General features: G+C 37.1%; 1 protein-coding gene across 1 annotated transcript in view; it reads left to right on the top strand.

Moving 5' to 3' along the window:
• Positions 1-21,434, top strand: part of LOC150084395 (cell adhesion molecule Dscam1-like) — a 326,343-nt gene that overhangs the window by 168,489 nt on the left and 136,420 nt on the right. Inside the window, 1 exon segment of the mRNA XM_090375201.1 lies at positions 3,676-3,849. Coding sequence (XP_090231327.1) covers positions 3,676-3,849 — 174 coding nt within the window.

Genomic DNA, 21,434 nt, shown 5'->3' with positions numbered 1-21,434 from the left:
ATATGATGACAGTGGTTTCCAGGAAAATAGAAATGGATGTAGTTTGTGTGGGCTTCTCTAGCCAGGCTAGTAGAGACGAGCGCTGTAGATGAAATCAGATCTCGGTGGCTGAGGCAAGGTGAGGAATTTGTTGAGTGTTGATTTTTATTCACCATTTTATGGTTTCTTATATCAGCGACGAACATGGAAGTCTTGTTCGTAAAAGTAGTTTCAGCAAAGACTGGTTTTATATATTGGAAATTCGGGGATGGACTTTTTCGAGCGTCTAAGTTTCTGCTGTAGGATGCGCATAAGAAGATTACAATTCATGTCTCGTTATCTCTGCTAAACCACAGCTTCGGTGTACGCTTTGTTTTTCTTAACACGACTTTCTTTTCTCCAATAAGCTGCCGAAATGGAGAAGAAACTTTAAAGGAAGTTCCGGAAGGGACGTAGCATCACGTAGAATTTGGGGGCTTAAATAAATTAGGTAACTACTCTCGTTGACCACAGTTAGGTCTCTTTATTACTCGGATCAAATATAGTTTGGTAATAAGCAACGGTTAATAAATATCTCTTTAAGAATCCGTTAAAATATTAAAGTTTCATTCTTAAGGGATGAAAAGCCATTTTCGCTTAGAAAATTGCTAAATCTTCCACTCACTGAAGGAGTGTAATACACCTTTGAGAAAGCCAGAGAATTTTAAGAAGTCACAATTTTTGATACTACGAAAAATGGACTTAAAATATTTCCGAACATTTGTAATTTGCCTTTCCCAATTTTGTGGATCCTGGGCCAATGAACAAAAATGTTCCAGGAGCAACGAGATGGATATCTACTGTTAATAGGGCTACGCGGGTTTGAAGATTTCTTGAGAAGCCTCGTTAAGATTTCAAACTGTGTTCAGTTTAGATTTCCTGTATACCTCATACACAGGAAATCTAAAGGTGTTTGTGTCCGAATACTCAATGGATGGTATATATTACTGCTTGATCTTCATGCAGGTTGATTAAAATGACATAAACCAAATCCACCACATTAACTGGCTATTTATATCAATATGATTATATTATGATTCCATCGACGTTAAGGGAATGAAGTCTCTCTTAATGTCATAATCATAATTAGAAGTATTAAATTTCCCCAGGGCTTCGTACGTTGATGTATTCAGGAAGCTCATTATTTCATTAACTTATCAGGTATCTTAACTCCACGCAGTATTCGACCTCTATTAAGTCCCGATTAGAATGAGAATGGGAGGCTCTACTAGAATGATTTGTAACGCTATTTGGCCAAATGTATTCCAAACTCGCTCGTTGTCACAATATAAGCAGCCTGGAAGTTTTCGCCACTGCAAGGATCAAACAATGAATATTTAGCATACAGTCCCTAGATACCTCGGAGCAAAATCATACAACCTTCCAATATAAGCTTTCAAATTCTGATACTGCTCTCCTCTATTGCGTATCCGAAGCCACCAACATGCATAAATGCATAACTATACGAAGAAGAATCCCACGTAATATTTGACAATCAAACAAGGAATTCATGTTAATAGAACATCTTTTGAAGAAGATTTCTTCTGTTGACAATAAATATTTTTCCTATCAAAACTTCGCAGTAGTTTGCTTAGAAAGTAAACAAATGGAAAATACTCCAAAGCCCAGAAACTCGCCCATAATTGAAACTTCCGGTCTGTTTACTAAATTATACCCCGTAGGATATTTTGTTGTTGCAAATGTCTTATAGTAATGGCCACGAATCTATGATCGATTCTAAAGAAATCACACACTCAGGAATAGCCAGTTTCCCAGTTGTCGTACAACCGAAGGATGTTGACGCAACCATTACTTTCCCTAAATGATACTCAAAGGAGCTGTTTCTACACACCTAGTAAGCACAGGTGGGCATTTAGAGTCCACTATCTTACTGGGTACTGTAACCGAGGGGTGTTGCGTCTTGTCGGTAAATTTCTCATCCTCCAATCTTCTTGACATTCCAATAGTTCCTCGCTGTATTATTTACCCAGAAATGGTAAAAAATAAAGAGAATTTACTGGTACTCGCCTTTCCTGATTTAAGCCAACTGGAAATAAAATTACGGTCCTTCTAGATGAGTTTTAAAGCTCAGAATAACTCAACACGCTCATAAAAGAAACTTCTCATCATACGTTAAAATATTGGTGAACAGGCGAAGGCGACAGCCTCTATTAAAAAAATTATACCACCCTTACCATCTTGAATGGTAACTTATCATAGCATATTACCATGTTTCTAGAATAAAATGTTTTGGAGTTATAATAAATTTCTCCCTAGTACTTCAACCTGTTTAAAACACAGACTGCATCTCAAGTATTTTGAAAACATGGCGCTGAAACTTATTAATTTTTAAGATCGAGGGGTTCACTCCCTCGATATAAAAGCCAAATTTTCTTTTCTGAATATAAGTATGTCGATCGATATTTCCATATTCTAGATTACAAGTAACGGTGTCGCCAAAAGTTTCCATTTTATGTTCTGAAACGAAGCCACTAGAGAGATCTAGCCCATGTTATTACAAGGACACCAAAAGAATTGTGGAATGCATTTTACTACAAAATTAGCCGTTAGGATGCTGACGCAGTTTTAGGAATGCGAAAACAATGCACCAATAAAGAGCTTAATGAATGGCAGATGTTTCAAAATACGAATAATGGTCCGCAGTTTCTGCTTTTAAAAAAATGCGCTTATGACTCGACATTTACAAAGAAACTGGGTCACACGAGGCATCTCCCAAGTAACGCGATCCATTTGTTATTCAAATCTCGAAAGCTATCCCAACCAGTGGCGCTGGTTCTGTCCTTGTCTCTGGTTGTAACATGGAGGGTCACACACGAGATAGGGTCATATACATGCACTCCAATATTTCAAACAGGATATTTCAGAGAGAAAATGGAACATCGCATACATTTTTTTCTTCTTCCTAGTCTCTTAACTCCCGTTGCGGTTTGGTGTATATCTTAAAAGGATCCAAAGACGCTGGCAACATTCTAAGCTATAAAAGTGGTAATGGGCAGATTTACGACTTAACCGAGAAAGCTGTTAGACTAAGGGGTGACTGGTGACATAATGTGAACGCATACTGCGTTTCATAGGAGATTTTCTTTCCATCGATAAGCGAAGAATAAGAAAATCTTTCTTCAGATAGAGTCCATGCAATATTCCGGATTTTGCTTCTCGTAAAACACACATGCAGGCATAACGTTTAGTTTGTACGCGTGAGAGATATCGATTTTTGATCAGAACAACTGAGTCCTGAAAATATTTGACATCACCGCATTGCTTGAATCATCCCTTTGACGTACAACCCAAAAGTAAGTTCAGCAAATATAGTAAGACCATAGATATCCTTTAAACCATTTCTGGAACTTTATTCTGCATTGTACCTAAAGTCTAATTTCTCCAAAAACGGAAAACTATACTACGGTCAACGATTCTAATTTCTGAAGATTTGACAATGATGGACTAAACCACGAAATTGAGCACAGCAAGGTCATGAATGGTTTTAGCGAGATTAACACGGATATGTTGAAGATAGCGATATAAATTCTCAACTAATTGCTTAAAAGTTGCATTGCTGCGATTATTTTAAAAATAGTAAGTATATTTAACATTCACATCCATTGTAAATAAGTTCACGATCTCAACTCCTTTCAGAAACTTCTCCTCAACAATATCAGAGCATCCTGAGTAGTTCCCACATCCATGTTCTTGAGAATGGATCGCTAGCCATCACCACAGCACAAAAGGCAGATGCTGGTAACTACATGTGCGAAACTAGTAATGACGTTGGAGAGCCCTTAAGACAGCCAATAAAACTGACAGTTCATTGTAAGTAATATTGAGTATTCTTTATATATATTTTTTAAATGTTTAATCCACATGTAAGTGATGATATTAAATGTCACGTTAGTAATTGAAGATCGGCCATATTCATTCAATGCTAATGTTCCTTCAAGTGAGCGCTCGCTTAGAATTTCTTTTAAGAAAAAGAACTGGCATCTTCGAAGTTTCTTTTCGTTCCAAAGGTTTTGAACATTACCTTTGGGCATTATTAACAGAAAAATACTTGTAAATGTCACAAGAAGGGGCTGCATACAAGAGTGGATTCGGATGGCTTAATAATTATTTAAGAAAAACAGGAATATAGTTCCAAACTCGTTCGTTGAACTTCCATCATAAATGAAACCGGAACATACATTTAACACAGCCGCATTTGGTTTAATACTTAATGAAGCGGACATTTTTATCTACTTTATATCCATTTTGCATGGCGATATTGTCAACTGATCTATTCATAATGCTTGACCGTGTTCAGCTGTCATCAATGAACGTTCGATATCAGCACGGTTTATAATTAATTGCGCCATTAAGTTTATGTATTAGCCATGTTGCCTGTCATTTAATTGGGCTTATGACAGTGATGTTGGTGGGGGAATGTGTGTGTGTGGGGGGGGGGCGTTTGGATAAGTCTGCCGCATTCCTGGAGAATGGATATCTGCCTTCTGATCTCCGCTAATTTCCTGTTGCCTTCTAAAATTAGAGCTAACAAAGTTTTCTGTATGGGCGGATGGAAAATGTTAAAATTGATTATTAATTAACGGTGATAATAATTGATTGTTTTAATTTTAATGAGCGTTTTATTCAAATACAATTTGCGATGTACTACAAGCTTGAAATCCAATCTGCTAATGGACACGATTGAAAAACTGAGGTTTCCGTTTTAGAAGAAAATAAGTATCGATTTTTCTCAACTTTTTCTATTGGAATTTAACTGAGATGGTCCCTTCATCCATCTAATTAGCAATTTACAGGAAATTATTAATGTCATCGCCAATATGAAGTGTCCCTTTTTATGAGAAAAACATTGGGTAAACCGTGGTAAAATATTGGTGAATTAGATTAAACAGTGTTGTTTCAGATAGTTTTTACCTTCTGCTGTGTACTTTTTTATATGTACGTGACCTGTCACGTTAAATCAACTGACGAATTTGGAAGGATCCAATTAAGCATGTTACTCCAGTTTTAAGTGGTAACAATATAAAGTTTTCAGGTATCCAAAAACCAATTTCTTAAAATTTAGACCAATTTGAATCGTGTCCTTTTCAGAAACTTTTAAAGGTGGGTATTTTTCACAATTTTATATTGAAAATTTCTTAATAGAATACACCTATTATGTCTTTCCTGAAAAGTAACAGATACCTGTCTACAGCTTTCGATTAATATAGTTTTATTCGATGGAATAACAGGTTGTATGTATATGTAATTTTTATTGATTTTATCCAGATTAATTTGCGATTATTTGTATTGAAAATCTATTAAAATATCTTAGGTTTTCATTAAACATTCTCTGTCAACTTCCACCCCTTAGAATTTTACTTCTGATAATCTAAAGAATGTAAAAGCTACTTCTTTGATAAGGGAACATGGAGGAGTTGTTTTAGAATGGGATTTTACGATTTTAATGTTGCTTAATATGACTCCTACCTGCTAACGATGTTATTTGTGGAATCCGTGACAGTGGTTTCTCCAGGTTTCACTCATTTGCCGAGGGCTATTTTCAATTAAAAATGGAGGCAATCTTAAATTAAGGTTTTATCTAGAGGGGAATTAATAATTGTGGCATAAAATCTTGAACACAACAGGCAAGATAAAACCTAACGATTGATAACATTAAAACTGTTTTAATTTTTAATTTAGGATCTTAATGTTTTAAAACATCTAAGTCAGTGGAATCAAATGAACACTCAACACTTCCACAGGATGAGACTATCATTAATTGTATTTGTCTATTTGCATTTGATAAAGAATTGTATTTAAGTAGGCAGATGATTCATGCTGTAGGTAGGTAACTCATGAACTTTTTGAGAAATGTGAATCCGCTTAGTTGCAAGCCCATAGTCCATTCACTGTTCCTTAACATTAATTTCAAAATGCCTGCTTCTGAGCCATTATTTTCTTTCTGAGAATCACGTGTAAAAATATCTCAAATAACTTCTGGTCTAAATTTTCACCTACTAGAATTTCATCTGCATGCCATCTCATTTTAAGATCTACTTGGATCACAATAAAACCGTTCCTATGGTACTCGACTTCTCGTGGAATTTTTAAAAAGTTCATGGACCAATTTAAATGGGTGCACGCTGAAAATTTATAAAAATTCACCGAAGTAAACTCTACTCCAAGATCGTTTTTCTAGCAACGATTCAACAAGGCCTTTAAGTAATTAGGTGATTGCGCAACTTCAATTTTGGGAAGTTGCGCAAACACCACACTATCATGAAAACCACTTTTTAAGGAGAAGGATAACTACACTGTTTTTCTTTTAATACATCCATCTTCCTGCACCAATAAGCAAGCTTTCTATAATCTCTATTATTCTCTACTGCTGCTGACGTTCTGATATTAGTTTAAAATATATTCAACCTCAATGACTATATTTCCTACTTTTATTCCTCCATTTTATTATATTATATTTCTCTTTTCTCTGTCGCAGTAAAGTTTGATACCGTTCATGCCCAGATATCCTCACCATTCTTAGCAATTCTTTGTGCTTAAGATTTTTCATATGCCAAATTTTCCATTCCTCTTCTGTCTTTGACTTCAGACTTATTTCACCATTGATCGGAGAGCTTTCCTTCGGGTTGCATACATGCTAAAGTGAACATATTTTTCATATGTTGTCAAATTTATCTTTTCCTGTACACTCTTTCTCTCTATAGCTATTTATATTTTCTATTTAGGACTGGACCATCACTTCTAGTCTCATTCTGCTGCCATTTATCCACAAGAACGTCTACTTGGAAGGTAGCCATCTATATCACAAACATATCTCTCCTGTACGAGACATCTTTGCTAGCAATTTCTCTTCCATATTTTATTTTTGAACTGTTTTAAAGTTTAAATAATAACTGAAAAAAAATAGTGAATTTACTACCCAAATGCATTTTGTATTCTTTTAAATTTTACTAGCGGTGATTCACTATCTCATTTATTCTTAATGGACAAGTTGGTTCTTTGAATATTTCTGAATAGTGTTTAGTAAGGTGCATGGGTTGAAAACTGAGAAGAAAGACGATACTTACTGACATCAGATTTGACTCTCGATAGATAGTAATTTTCAGGAAACACGAGGTGAAGAATGAATCGATGCTCTCTGGTTGAGGCACGTGTTTGGAATGGAGTGGAGGAATTACAGATTCCAATTCGGAAGGGCAGTTCTCGTGGAAGTATATATAGAAAAGGAATGCGGCTGAACATCTATGAAACAAAGAGTAGTAGAGAGACTTCGTAAGAGATGGGTGCCTAGAAGCTTGAGAGAGGTTTCGAAAGCATCCTCACAGATGTGGGAACAATATTCCATGGTTGGGCGGATTTGAGATTTGGACAGAGTGAGTAGCTGTTTAGAAGAAAAGAGAGAAACCGGATACTGTGTTACAAAACAACAGTCGACAATCCATATGGTCTTTTACAGTCTTTGTGCCAAACACTGTCAAAAACCTCACAAATCTCAAGAACAAAATTTGAGTTTCATTAAATTTTTCCATCTAAAATTTTCCGTTTGGACAGATATAAGAAATTTGATGGAAAATTTTCTCATATTGAGCAGAGTGTACTGGGTATGATAGGAGGTGATTTACAAAGGTCGTCGGTACAAGAATAAGAAAAAAAAAATGGAATACTACTAAGTGGCCTTTATCCTTGGACGAAGATGGAGTAGAACCATCAGGTTGTAAACAGAGGTGGGAAAATATATGGACAGAAGTTGTGGCCAAATAACTTTGGCAAAAGACCACAATTCTCGACTACCATTTGGACAACAAGCAAGTTTTCCACTCTTAGCCTGTTCAAAATCGAGTTTGGCTTGGTTAATAACTGTTTTATAATTGTTGCGAGCTTGTGTCGGTTGAAAAGGAAGCTAGAAATTTGGATACAAGCCAATTGATTATTTAGAACACTACATCTGCATTGTAAAATTACAAAGTAAGTTTAAACTTTGTCGGTCTAGGATTTATAATTATGTTCGCTTGTTTATTTTTGATTAATATATTATTGCAGGGTAAATAAGCCCAATTCGTTCTACTCTCTAAGTGTGTACTTCTTATTCCAAGAGACTGAACTGTTTTCACAAATAAGATATTTGAAACATATGAAGTTCTTCTCTGGAAATATAATAGGGTTGGCCAATTTTTATTTAAAAAATAAATCAGTTTCTCTGAGGGATTTTTGAAAGCATTCTAACTGGAACAAGTTTTGTAACCGGTTTCTTAAATCACACTTGAATACTAAGGGAACAGAAAATGAATCTGGTTCCAAAGATATAATTATTAGCCATCAGATCTTTAATGAAGGCATACAAGAAATGATAAAAATCAAAGAAAAGACAAAGGATAATTTCTTAAATACGCATTTATATTTTTGAGAGTCTATATATCAACCGTACTCTTGATTCAATTTTTCATTTAAATGGCGCACAGGTATCTATTTGAGAATGTATACAAGTATTAACAACACTCATTAAGGCTAATTTTACCAACCCATTTGCCACATTGCCTTATATCCATATTACAATTTGAAGCAGTGACGAATCAAGGAGGGGATTATTGTTGTTGTAAAACTTCCAGAGCTAAAAACCACGCAACTCTTGTTTGATACCGACTAACTGAGCCACGTTTTGAAAAAGGTCCATAAAAGTTCCTCTCAACATTGAGAAGATTTGAACCAGGGCCTTTTTCACTACCTGTTGCTGAGAGGACGGTGCTTATGCACACTGTGCTACCCATAAGGGAAAACTCGTTCTCTTTAATTCACTTCATGGTCCCACTGGCAGTGGGACCATGAAGATCTTTCCGTATTATCTTAACTTTAATACGGGTTGCTGTATGGCAAGTGTAAAGCATATTAAAGCCATTTCTTTGGGTTAGTGCTTTTACGACTTACCTTTATTTCGTGAACATGAGGAAAATGAGGAAAATTGGCCATTAAAGTATCTAATGTTTCCAGGTAAGTCCCTCGTGTCTGCTAGATACATTTACAAGTAGCAATGATCATAATAAATAAAAAGATCTTTTTTATTCCAAATTCCCAAGAATGCCTCTTGGCTATTTGCATAGACTGCTACTATTATTGGTGTACAATTTATTTTTGAATGCGTTTAACCGCTTTCGTAAATGTCTGTAAAGTAGTTACCATCAGCAATTATTAAAACACAGATCCCATGATTGCTGCAGTGATTGTAAACCAAGCTACTAACACGTGTATTGCAGTGAATTCTTTACAATAAAACAACCCATTCTGCTCCATAACTCCAAGTGTGTTTCAGGAAATAATTACACCACTGCCCTTAGGACATTGCCATATGTAAGTACCCACTAGGGAGTACAATGCCGTTTCACTTTTTAATAATGTACTCAAATTCCTCCCATATTTTATGGGACGCCACAATAAAATTTAATTATCAGAATGCTGCTAAAGTTAAACATAACATCTCTCTGCAGTGTTTTGGGTTACGATTATAGAAACTAATAAACACACGAAAATATTTTTCCAGTTGTAATGGAAGGTCTTTATGTTTTCCACGTTTAAAAATGTTTCTAACCATTAGGGTGCATAATTCAAGCAGATGGTGATGTCTGACGTATAAATAACTCTTAAATCGCACCAGGATAATAATTAAACTACTAATATCGTTAACTTTTTAGTGATTCGAATGAATTTGGAATTGGAACTGTTATTTATTAAAAGGAATAATTCTACAATAGCGTGTTAAGATATTTTAAATAAGTGGTATACTGCAGTTCTTGTGAGAACTTCTTCAGAAGGAATAATCCATGATGGCCTTCTGAAGAAGGCCATCATGGATTTTTTTCTTTTTTCTTCGCCGTTGTGGTACTTTTATGACTTCATTAATCTACCCACCACAAACCAGAACATTAATAGGCTGTTGTTGATTAAGAAATCGTCTAGAGAAGGAACAGTGACCATTTAACTAGATTAAAATTAATTTGTTTATAATTTTATTTGTATAAAACGTTTCTTCTAATATAAAATGAAAACAATCACATGAACTACATGATAAACAAAAAATTACCTTTAAATGGAATAAAAAAGGCAAAGTTATAGTGAAATGGACTGTACTTAGTAATAAGGAAGATCAGCATCACAAGTCAAGAATCGGATTATTTGTAAGTGTAATTTTCAGCTGGAAAGTTGAATAGTTTGTAAAAGCAGAAATGTACTTTGTGGAAACTGCACAGTGAGAGAGAGCGAAAGAGAATGCGATCTATAATTGCGCAAAGTAACAGATTATTGAAAATCCTTCACAAATACTTATCACTTATTCAGTATACTAAGTTAGCACCGAATTAATGGAAACCAGCTCATCTTAAAATCAATTAGGCTTTGGTTACAACCAGCCTGGACACCACTGAGAATCGGAGATATAAATTAGAGGTCTGTTCAACACCTGATAACCCCAAAATACTATGATCATCAATTAGAACAGTTGCAATCCGCATGGTCCAGTATTGACCTGTTTACTTATGTAGTGACCTAAGTTAACTCACACAAATGTGCTTTACACATTTGTTGGAAAGCAGAACGGATTCGATCCTTCTAAAAGGAAAAAAAAAAACATCTTGTTCGGATTCTTTTGCGAGGGCCCAGTACAAAGAGAAGGCTGATCGCGAAGTCTATGTTTACTAAACCTCGTAGTCATCCCGATAATGAAGTCAATGTTAGATTTACTTAAGCGGTAGAAAATTAGCTACAGATAAAAGATGGTCGAGTAGATAAAGGGTTAAAGAGAAAACTGAGAACAGAACAAAGACCAAAACAGCCATTAAACTATGTTCTAATCGCACATCGTTTAAAATAATTCAAACAAAAGACAGGTGATGAAGAACAGAGCGTGCAGGAGAGAGAGAGAGATTTCGCAGACAATTCAAGTCCTTACAGATTAAACTCCTGTCTCTTGCTAACCTCTGGCCCGTGTAACGACCGCTTTCCATTATTAATTAGTGCCATCCGGCTATCGCTAATTTCGACACGCTGCATCGAAGGCACGTGCATCTGAAATCCTCCCCTCAACCGACCATGTATACTCTATAATTAAGATTCAGGAGATAAATTAGCGAATTTTGCACAACGGTCGAGGTATGATTTCATAGATGATTAGTATTCAAGCTGGTTAGCAGCTGAGTCCCACACACACTGCACCAAATCGATTAGTCCTCATTAATAGAGCGAAGAATCTCTCTCTTAGGTTAAACGTCTGTGTGTGTGTATGTATGCAGACAGGCGCGCACAAACACGCATCCCTAAGGGATGTTAGTCGGGCTTACACAAATGTCTCAACCGGATTTACTTTTGAGGGTCTAAAGGTTGCATTTACATTATACGTCTGTAGTACCTCAACGGGATACTCCCCTGTGTTTTCGAGACACTTTGGAAAGTGCTGTACTCTGCTAGAATACTTAATAGGAGAATACGAAACAAATTAAGAGGTGGCGTATTCCTTGACAAATCACAATGTGGAATCTGCGTTGGTAATTCGTTTATTTAGAAATGACAGCACTGACTGAGCTATATTAACCCCCAGGCTTCATTATGGATTGAATTTGTATGGATTACTCTTTCCTGGAATATTTAAATTAAGTACGATATTTATAAAATTAAAAACAAAATAGTGTATGGAAAACAAAAATAAAGAATGCCCTTAAAATCTATTCGTTAATACTATTTATATATAATTTATATAATATATATTTTGTATATACACTGCCTAGCCACTTCATTAGAACCATGGAGGTTTCGCTTTATACGTACAATAACCTTTACAAAAATATATAAACAAAGAGCTCACACGGAAAGTCGACTGACCCGACTAATGGTTGATCAGTTCAGCTCAATGGAGAACGGAAAAATCTTGCCAATTTCCAAAGAGATATGATTGTAGGTGCGCGTTTAGTTATTGCTACAGTAGAGAGGTCGGTTGCACTTGTTGAGTGCTCGAAGACTAGCGTAATTGGAGTCTGGGATTGAGATCCGAGAGTTTGTCGTGGCTATGGTCAGTCGAATTCTTGGATCTCAGTTCAACTGGACATCTGTAGGATGGACTGGAAAGGCGTGTTCGTCAGCACAGTTCTCTTCCATTCCGGGATTGATGACAGTTTGTTACTGAGTCGGTCCAAAATTTTAGTGTCACTTTTCAACACCTTGTTGACGTTAAGCTGTCCTGTAGGAATAGTGATTCGGGCCATCGATGCTCCGGCTATATTAGCTTATGTTTCTAATAAAGTGACCAAGTAGTGTACAAAACAAATCAGTTATATTGATAATGGATTACAATATTGCAAAAATAAACTATTGTCAAAGTTACAAAAAATGAGTTTAATAACAATACATTTAATAAAAATAAGGAACATATTTGCAATTTTACGTGTATATTCAGTTAATAACTGAAATCAGAGTTAAATAATTTAGAATATCTCGAATTTTTATATTCGAAATCTAAATTCATTTATCAAAAAGCCTCCTTTAATATATTAAGTTCTCCACTTTCTTTTGCTCTATAGGAGAAAAAGATTCTTGGAGATTGAATTCGAAATTTACTTCCATCATACGAAATAAGACAAAGCAGTCCATACAGTGAAGAACCATGGTAGAGCGATGAAATGGACATGGGGGTGTATTGCTTGTGCGTATATTAAGTGGCAAGAGTGGGTTTAACCCTTAAGTTAAATCGATCCGCCCCCCCCCCTCCTAGGGTTACACCGGCACTTCACATTATGATTTATAGTCCCAAATGACACTCCACACGCTTGCATCAGTAATGAATCACCGACACATTTTGATGGTATAGTGTCTGCATGATCTGACAGCACCTGGCTCTATTCCCTTGAAAAGATTTTCTATGCATTAATGGATCAATTGTTCTTAGGCAGACTTCTCTCCAGGTATTCTAATTTTATTTACACGGCAATAAATTGGAAATTGACTCACCAAAAAGAATTTACTTATAAAAGGAATCCTAAATTCAGAATAATCGGAATGGCAAGATAGAAAAGAACTATCCATTTGTAACTTTTTACCTGTTGTTAAGATTGTTCTTATACGAGGGATAATCAAGTTTCCTCCTAAGTAAAAATAATAGGAAGACAACAACAGAAGTATTTTGATTTTTCAACACAGTCTCCTGCAACACTGCGACACTTATTCCAAGCATGTCCCAAGAATTTCATTCCTGCCAAAAGACTGCGGTTGTCTATCCAACCAGGCATCTACAGCATTCATCAGAGAAGAATCATTCACTCCATACTTTATTGTATTGATTGAGGGTCAAAGTGATGGAGATTTACATTTAAGATTTGTTTCTTAAACGTAAGAATCAAACTATCCACTGATTTCGAAGTCATTGGAAATCAAATATTACGTTTTAGAACACATGGATGTCTCCGGGTCTCCCCTCACAAACTTCACTACATTTGTTCCATAAAAAGAAACTTCAATAACACAATCTAGTATTGCGAAAATTCTGACAACAGTGAGCATTAATGTTCACACGAATATGAACAGTTCCTTCCTGAAAATTTCGAAAGTAAATTAATCTTAACGTTCACTTCCCTTTCAGCGCAACTGTTTAAACATCTCCGTTTGTTATGTTAATACTATTACGATCAAAACAGGAGCAGATGGACTAGAAGAACATTCCATTCCTCTTCTGTGTTTGTGCGATTCAACAATTAGCACTGTCCCCAAACTCAGTTACGCTCTATTAACAGTAGGTAAAGTTCTAAGTGTTTGTGGTCGTTGGCAATTTGCTTCCTTCTCCCTGGGGCGGTATGTGAACGCCTAACGAACTAATTAACCGAGTCGCACTGCGCGCGTATTCTCTAATCCAATCTGACGTCTCTAAGGTGACGGCTGGACATATCGTCGTGTTCCGAATCTTAGGTCTTCACTACCTTCTCTAGACCTGATCGTTCATTCAGAGTCTGACGCAGATGCTCACACTAGAGGGCATGTTTCCATCTCTCCTCCTCCTCCCCCCTCTTCTGTGTTAATTTGTCCGAGATTTAAAGACTCGAAGATTTACAAATTATTATTTGAGGTCGTTTTTTCCTTCAGAAAAATTGGTTTGCAGTCTTAAGAATTGTTTCTTATATGACCTTCAAAAGTCGTTTGTAGTTTCGTTTACTCCCTAATATAAGATAAACATTTATCATCCTATAAAGTGAAAAGAGAGATTTCAAAAAAAAAAAAAAAGTTTAGCTAGTTCTTACTAATACCTTTCTTGCAGTTACTGACCACAACAAAAGTTTGACATTGGGCCAAGAAAAAATTCTTAAAAAATCATCAAATCTACTTTTCTTTAAACTAAATCTACACTTTAACCTAGATTCCGTAACTTTTATAAAGTCACTTCATTATCTGAAATAACTTGAGCGATATTAGAACAGTTACTTGAAAACAAAAACATATTATAAATGCTGGAAGTAAACAGACGAATCAGTTTTCTATATACGTATTGAAGAATAAACATCATTTGGAATATATTTTTATACATCACTACCTAAACATGGAGATGCTTCCAGTATGCTGGATTATTGAAATACAAGAACAGTAATTAGTTCATGAAACTAATGACTGCATTTGTACACAAGGAAGAGTTCTTAGACTAGCTGCCTCAACTTGGAGCCTTAAGCAAAAATTTCAATTGATAACTCCCTCATTTAAAATCCCCAAAAGACAAATTTAGTTGACGCCCAAAGAGACAGCCTACGTGTCATAATTATGGATGGACCAATCTCCCCTTCCCACATTATAATCAAGGTAACTTTGAGATGATGACTCGAACAGAGGAAAAATCTTGCAATAACGGGGACAGACATACACATCAAAGGAAACTCGGAAAATTAAAAACACAGCACATTCGCTGGCCAAAAAAATATGAACCTTCAATCAGTATTGAATCGGACCACGTTTGTTTGGTATAACAGAGAGTGTGAGGTGCGGTATGGCTTCTATAAAGTGTTTTAGTGCTTTTTGGTCTGAATGTAACTGTTCTTCCAGCAAAATATTGCATATCTGCGACAAAGTTGATGGAAGACGCCAAAGTGCTGAATATAGGACTGAGAACAGGTGGAATGTGAGACCCACGGAAAATGATTGAAATCCGTGTCATGTTCTCAGAATTATTCTTGCACATTCGATTCGGGCACGAGGCGCTGTTGCATTGTCATCCATTGCAGGGTGCAGTAGATCTGATACAAAATTCAGGTACTCCCTGAATGACTTTCGACCTTCCAGTGGTCTCAACGGACCCGATCCATGCCAACAACATATTCCTCATACAACGATACCACGTCCAGATGCTTGAGTTGCCTTAATAAGCCAAGCAGGGGTTCATCACTTCAAGAGGTTCTCGCCACATTCTCTGCCTACCATCGATGCAAAACAAAGAATATCGTGATTCGTCTGACCACATGATTTTCTTCGATTATTCCACCGCCCAATCACCACATTATTGGTATCACTGCAAGGGAACGTTTCTGTTTTTCTCTGAAATAAGTGGCTTCCGAACCGACAGGCTATTTCCAATACCCAATTTCTTCAATTCCCTGAACACGGTCAAGGTATGATATAGGGCAGAAACGGGATGAAATATGGCAGATCTGGTCTTGGTTGAATTCAGATGCTATTTGATGCACGCTAGATGTTCTGGTTTTCTTCACAGTCTTCCTTGAGTACGACGGCTTCGCTCTTGAAGTACACTGAAAGGAAAGAATTCATGGGATACCTGGTCCCTGGGCAACGCGACCTGTCACCTCTCTCTCGCTATTGGACGAACCCACCGCTTGAGAGGTATATAGGTACACTGCAATTCGTGGTCAGTATGGATAAACGTCGTGAGTTAACAGATTTTGAAAGAGGGATGAGAGTGGGTGCCCCACGCATGGGTCACTATCGCGGAAGTGGTACAGAAATCGCACTATCCTCGTTCGACAGAAGTGTATCGGGAATACGCCATTTCCGGAATAGCATATCATCGTGGACAGCGCTGTTGGCGGAGAAAGGTGGTAGATGAACGTTGCCGTCGACGTCTGTCTCGCATTGCTTCAGCCAACCGAAGAGCGATACTGGCACAAATCACAGCCGACTTTAAAGAGGGAGGTTCCAGAAACGCCTCCACCAAGACCATCAAGGCAATCCTTAGCCGTAATTAGTTATGGGAGCCGCCTACCCATAAGAATCCTATTGCTAATACCACGACACAGGACTCTGCGCCTTAACTGGGCGAAAGAACATCGGCAATGGACCTTGGATGATTGGAGATGGGTCTCCTGGTCCCATGAGTCCCGTTTCCAATTATTTCGAGAGGACGCTTATCTGTCCGAAACCGCACGAAGTTATGCACCCGTCATGTTAACAAGGAACTGTTCAAGCAGGTGGATGCTCGGTAATAGTCTGGGGCGTGTTCAATTGGCACATGTTGAGACCTCTGGTACGTCTAGACGCATTTCTGAGCGGTCCAGGTTACGGGTCCAACCTTGCAGACCATCTGCATCCTTTAATGGCCGTCTTACACCCACAGAACAGTGGACTCTTCCAGACCGTGCTAACCAGAACATGGTTCGAAGAGCATTCTGCAGATTTTACCACCATGGAATGGCCCCGTTCACTGGACATGAACCCTGCGGAGCATCTTTGGGATGCTGTGGAAAGGTCAGTTCGAGCTTTGGATCCTCCACCAAGGAATGCGACGAAATTATGGACAGCTGTGCAGCAAGCATGGATGGGAATACTCCTGCAACGCTTTCGTGAACTAGTTGACTCAAATGCCTCGGCGTGTGACTGCCCTTATCCGTTACTATGTAGGTATCCCATGATTTCTGCCCATGCAGTGTACTAATTTTCTGCCATATGTATTCCTTTGAGATGTGAAAGAGCCACTTGCTTTCTCGTCATTAAAAACCTTTGAAATGGATGCTTTTGGGAAACCAGTTATGTCTTTCGTTTCTCGAATTGTGACTCCTGTTAAAGGTGCACCAACGATAAGACCTCTTTCAAAATCTGATAGATCATTCGTATTCCCCATTCTGGCTTCAGATTGCTGCAGTGGAACAGCCTGCGCATCCTTTATACTCAAAGGTAATACGTCATCACAGTATTATTTGCAAATATTTCTATTTCTTCTGTCTGTGACTGTCTTAATACAAAGCTTCGTATTTTTTTGGTCAGCGTATGTATTTCATCATTGAAATTTACGTCTCTGTTAGTGTAACTTGCCCAATGTCCACCCACGGACCCTACCAATAAAACTTCCAAGGTCGTAAGAATCAAAGTGTGCCATGTTTGGTCCTTACGAGCCCATCTATATTTCATTTTCCATACAGGAATTAAAATGCAAAATTTTAAACGTTAAGAATTCAATTCAAAATTTAATTAACACGTGAACTACTTTCTTAAATAATAAATATAAGGTGCAATAACTTTATGATCATTTTGCATAACACAAAGTACACTGAAATACTGTAATCAAGAAAAAAAAATCTTATTTCATTAACCTACCTTTCGGAAGTGGTGAAAAAATTTCTTACTTCATTAACTTACCTTTCGGAAGACCTTTCTTCAAATTCCCCACATCTCTCTCAAATATTATAACAACACAATACATAAATATACATTAATGCTCATTAAATACAGACATTAAATTTTGAATTGAATTCAGAATTTCAAAAAAAATTGGCTATCATTAGCCCGATGTACTCATAATTGTTATTTTTCCTTGTTGCTAAAAAAAGCATGGAATATGAGAGAGTATTCTCTTCAAACCACTCTTTTAGTATGGCAGAAACCACGTGTCACTAACCGGAACTCCCCTACAAGTTTATACATTCCCACCGGAAAGACACATGGTTTCTCTCATACACCTTACGTATTGAATGTAATTCTCTTATTAACTCAAACAACTGCATAATACTGAAGTAAAATTTTGATTTCTTTTAGTCCCCTTTGTTTTAAAAGACTTCAATATCCAAACTTATTAATTTAGCAGAGAAATAAGCCACATATACTAAATGAAAATAAAATAAACATACCTGGAAAACAACGTTAGGTTTTCAGCAAACTTACAGGAAAGTCTTTAAACAACTGCTACGGAATTTCTCTCTTAGAATCAGCATCCACACAATAATAAAAGCATCCCAGGACACTAAAGGAAAGCCACGTTTAAAATTAAAATCGCATTGTCATCCATAAAAGAAAAGAAGACACAGTAAAACAAATCTCCATGTTAACTTCACCGTCTAATCACAAACAAAGCGAAACCTGGTGGGAAAAAATAGAAGCAACACAGTGAGAAATAATTGCGAGGCTGTCTCAGAGGGCTGCTCTTGTCCACTGAGGTTTAAGTGCAATTATTTTCGTATAATGAAAACATTTATTTTTAAGAATATACAGGACTGAAAAGGACAGATTTTTTTCTTCTTTTTAATTTCCACAATGAATGTTGTCTGGAGAGAACTTCTTTTACAACGAACGTTGGATATAAAAGATTGGACACAATGCGTGTTTGTTCCATACAGCGTGTACAGTATATTATACAGGGGCGAGCCACGATAATGTTAAAAGCAGTTTTCTTGGAAACTAATACAGCAGCTCTTCTTGCTATGTTTTCGTTTTGCTTTCTTGAAGATGCTGTTGCATGAACTGAACTTTAAATTCATCCAACAGGAAGGCCACTCTAGATAAACAAGACACAAATTATTAAATCTTTAAAGCTTTCATCAAAGTGGACAATTTTTAATTCTGTTAATTTTGCATCACCTTTGCGGAACTCCGCGTATGCGGTAATTAAGGCTGGAAGGGGTCAGAATATTGTGTCCCTGATTGTGTATATTCTTCGGTCGATTTACTAGACGAAAAACCAGTTCTGCGTGGGTAGAACAAGTGGCATCATTATCATCCTTCCCACACAGGGTGGAACGGCCCGGGTTCGAATCCCATCAATGACGCGAGGAACTTTTATGGGCTAATTTTCACTCCGTGGCCGAGGTAACCGGTCTCAGGCATTGATAGCAAGTTTCCCTTCCCCAGAAAACTTGGGTTTTTCATCCAGAAAACAGGCAACTCGACCATAGAACACACTCAATTCACGAACAATATACTTGGGCAGATGGAAGTATATTCCAGGTGGCCTTGTGTTATTTTAGACGACAAACCAGAGTTTCTGGGAGAGAAATAAAATCTATGCAACCCTTGCTGAGACCGACGAACTCAGCCACTTTGTGAAAAGTTTCTATAAAGTTCTTCGCCTCATTTATGGGAATGGAACTCAGGTCTTTTCTACCCCGTGTTGGAGGAGATGATTATAATCACGGTGCTGTACTTTTGTCAAGTAACCCCAGTGACTACGACAGTTGCTCTTTCGAATTGTGTAGGAAAGGCACGGGTTCAATCTTCAAGAAAGAAGAAATTTTTATATTCCTCCTTTGGAAACTTGGAATTTTCATCCCGAAAATAAACCATCAAATTACCCATAGACACACGCAAAAACACACACATTCAAGAGTATAATGGATCCAGTTATAGGAATCCTCCTCTAAATCTTCCGCGTAGCCAGCCATCCACTTACAGATACTTCAAAGAACTTGTAGTTTGTTATCGTGGATGAACTTGTAGTGTGAAATGAAAGTTAAATTTATGTTTAACTATTTTCAAACGGAACAATCCCAGCTCTACCAGTTCAAGCAAAAACGTTTTACCATTTTGTGCAATTCTTTCTTGAAATGAGAATGTAGCTTGGTTAGTATGCGACTTAATAAAAATTAATTTCGAAGTTCGTGTTTATCCATATAAGGCAAAAAATAGCTCATAAAATCGCCATGACGCCTGGTTTTTTCACCTCCAGGGACCTTGGATTTTTAACTGCAAAAAAGGCTAATTAACCATAGAATATACTGACTCTGCACGATCTTAATTATCATGACGCAAATTCTAAAAAAAAACTTAATAAAAACTGACTGATGTGGAACAAATTTTACTAAATGGTGCACTGTTCTGAACTTCAACTTCCACTGGTGTTTCAACGTGCTTTATTTAGCAAATAATAAATAACACTGAAGCAAGATATGATTTAGGACATTTAAGACAGTGTGACTGAACTAGAGTGATGACTAATTCGATTTCTCGAATGCTCAAAAGAAAACTTGTATCGCATTGCCTTAATTAGAACAATTAAAGGCAATTAAAGCCATAAAACACCAATAAAGTATGTGTAATTTCGTGTACACCACAGTCGGTTTGTTTGTTTTACTTTTCAACCATCGTTCTCCAAATTTTTTCCACCACCAAACCTCTATATTGCGTGGAGTGACTCTTCGCCCTATGGGGCTTCTTCCCTCTTTTCAAGTCCACTATTGATGGATAACTCCTACCCCAAAACGACATTTGGCAGTCACTGCGCATTTCTATCCTTCCTCCCGGTGACCACTACATACACGGCTGTGGCCCGCCTCCTCATGGCTTTGACGGGTACTAGAAAGCAGTGGTTACATGGTTGGCGATTACTGCAGCCCAGTAAGTGGTCAGAAACATATAAACAACACATACTGCACAAACATAGCACCGCACTCATTCCTAGCCATTTTGCAGACTTCTGTATCATCGCAGAGTACCACTGCGGAACTGAACTAACGTTTAGAATTCTTACATAATTTATAGTATATGTCTATACATACTGTCATTAGTGTGAAGTGGAATTTTTCAAAGGTGAGTCTTCCCATAAAAAAGAAAGCTCTTGCAACTCCCTACAGCCCTCTTGGGCAGCACAGTTGATTTAGTTACTGTATTCAGTCTAGACCGAATCCCGTCGATGGGGTAAAGAATTTTTACTGGTCCTTTTAACACTTAGCTAAGTTAGTCAGTCTCAGGCAAGGGCCATCCAAGAGCTATCTTTTCTGCCCACGTGTAATATATCCATAAATTCCGTGTGCTCTCTGGTCGATTTGCCTGTTTTGCTCGATGAAACACCCGACTTTCAGGACGAAAACCTTGCTATTCACATCTGTAGGCAACTAATTCTGTCCTGGAGCGAAAAAACCTCATGAAAGTACTTTGCATCATAGAGAAGAAGGATTCTTGATTTCACTCAACTCCATTTAGAAAAGCTTGCTGATCAATTACAGCATATCATGAAACTATAAACAGCATAATGAGCTCATTTGAGTATAATTATGAAGAAACAGATCAACCGTTCGTCTGCCGTAGAACCCATTTCTCTGAACTAAACGTAAGACAACGTTTTAAAATGTCACCACAAAAAAACGAGTTCCTGAATTGATCGAGAGGTACGATGTAATCAGGTAGCACAGCCAACAAAACATTCGCACTGACCTTGTTAATAAGGTTTAAAA

Source organism: Mastigoproctus giganteus, chromosome 6 (assembly GCF_048544385.1).
Source record: "Mastigoproctus giganteus isolate SK-2022 chromosome 6, ASM4854438v1, whole genome shotgun sequence".
Classification (NCBI taxonomy): Eukaryota; Metazoa; Arthropoda; class Arachnida; order Uropygi; family Thelyphonidae; genus Mastigoproctus; species Mastigoproctus giganteus.
Note: the sequence above shows the minus strand (reverse complement) of the source record. Positions and strands in the feature narration are given on the sequence as shown.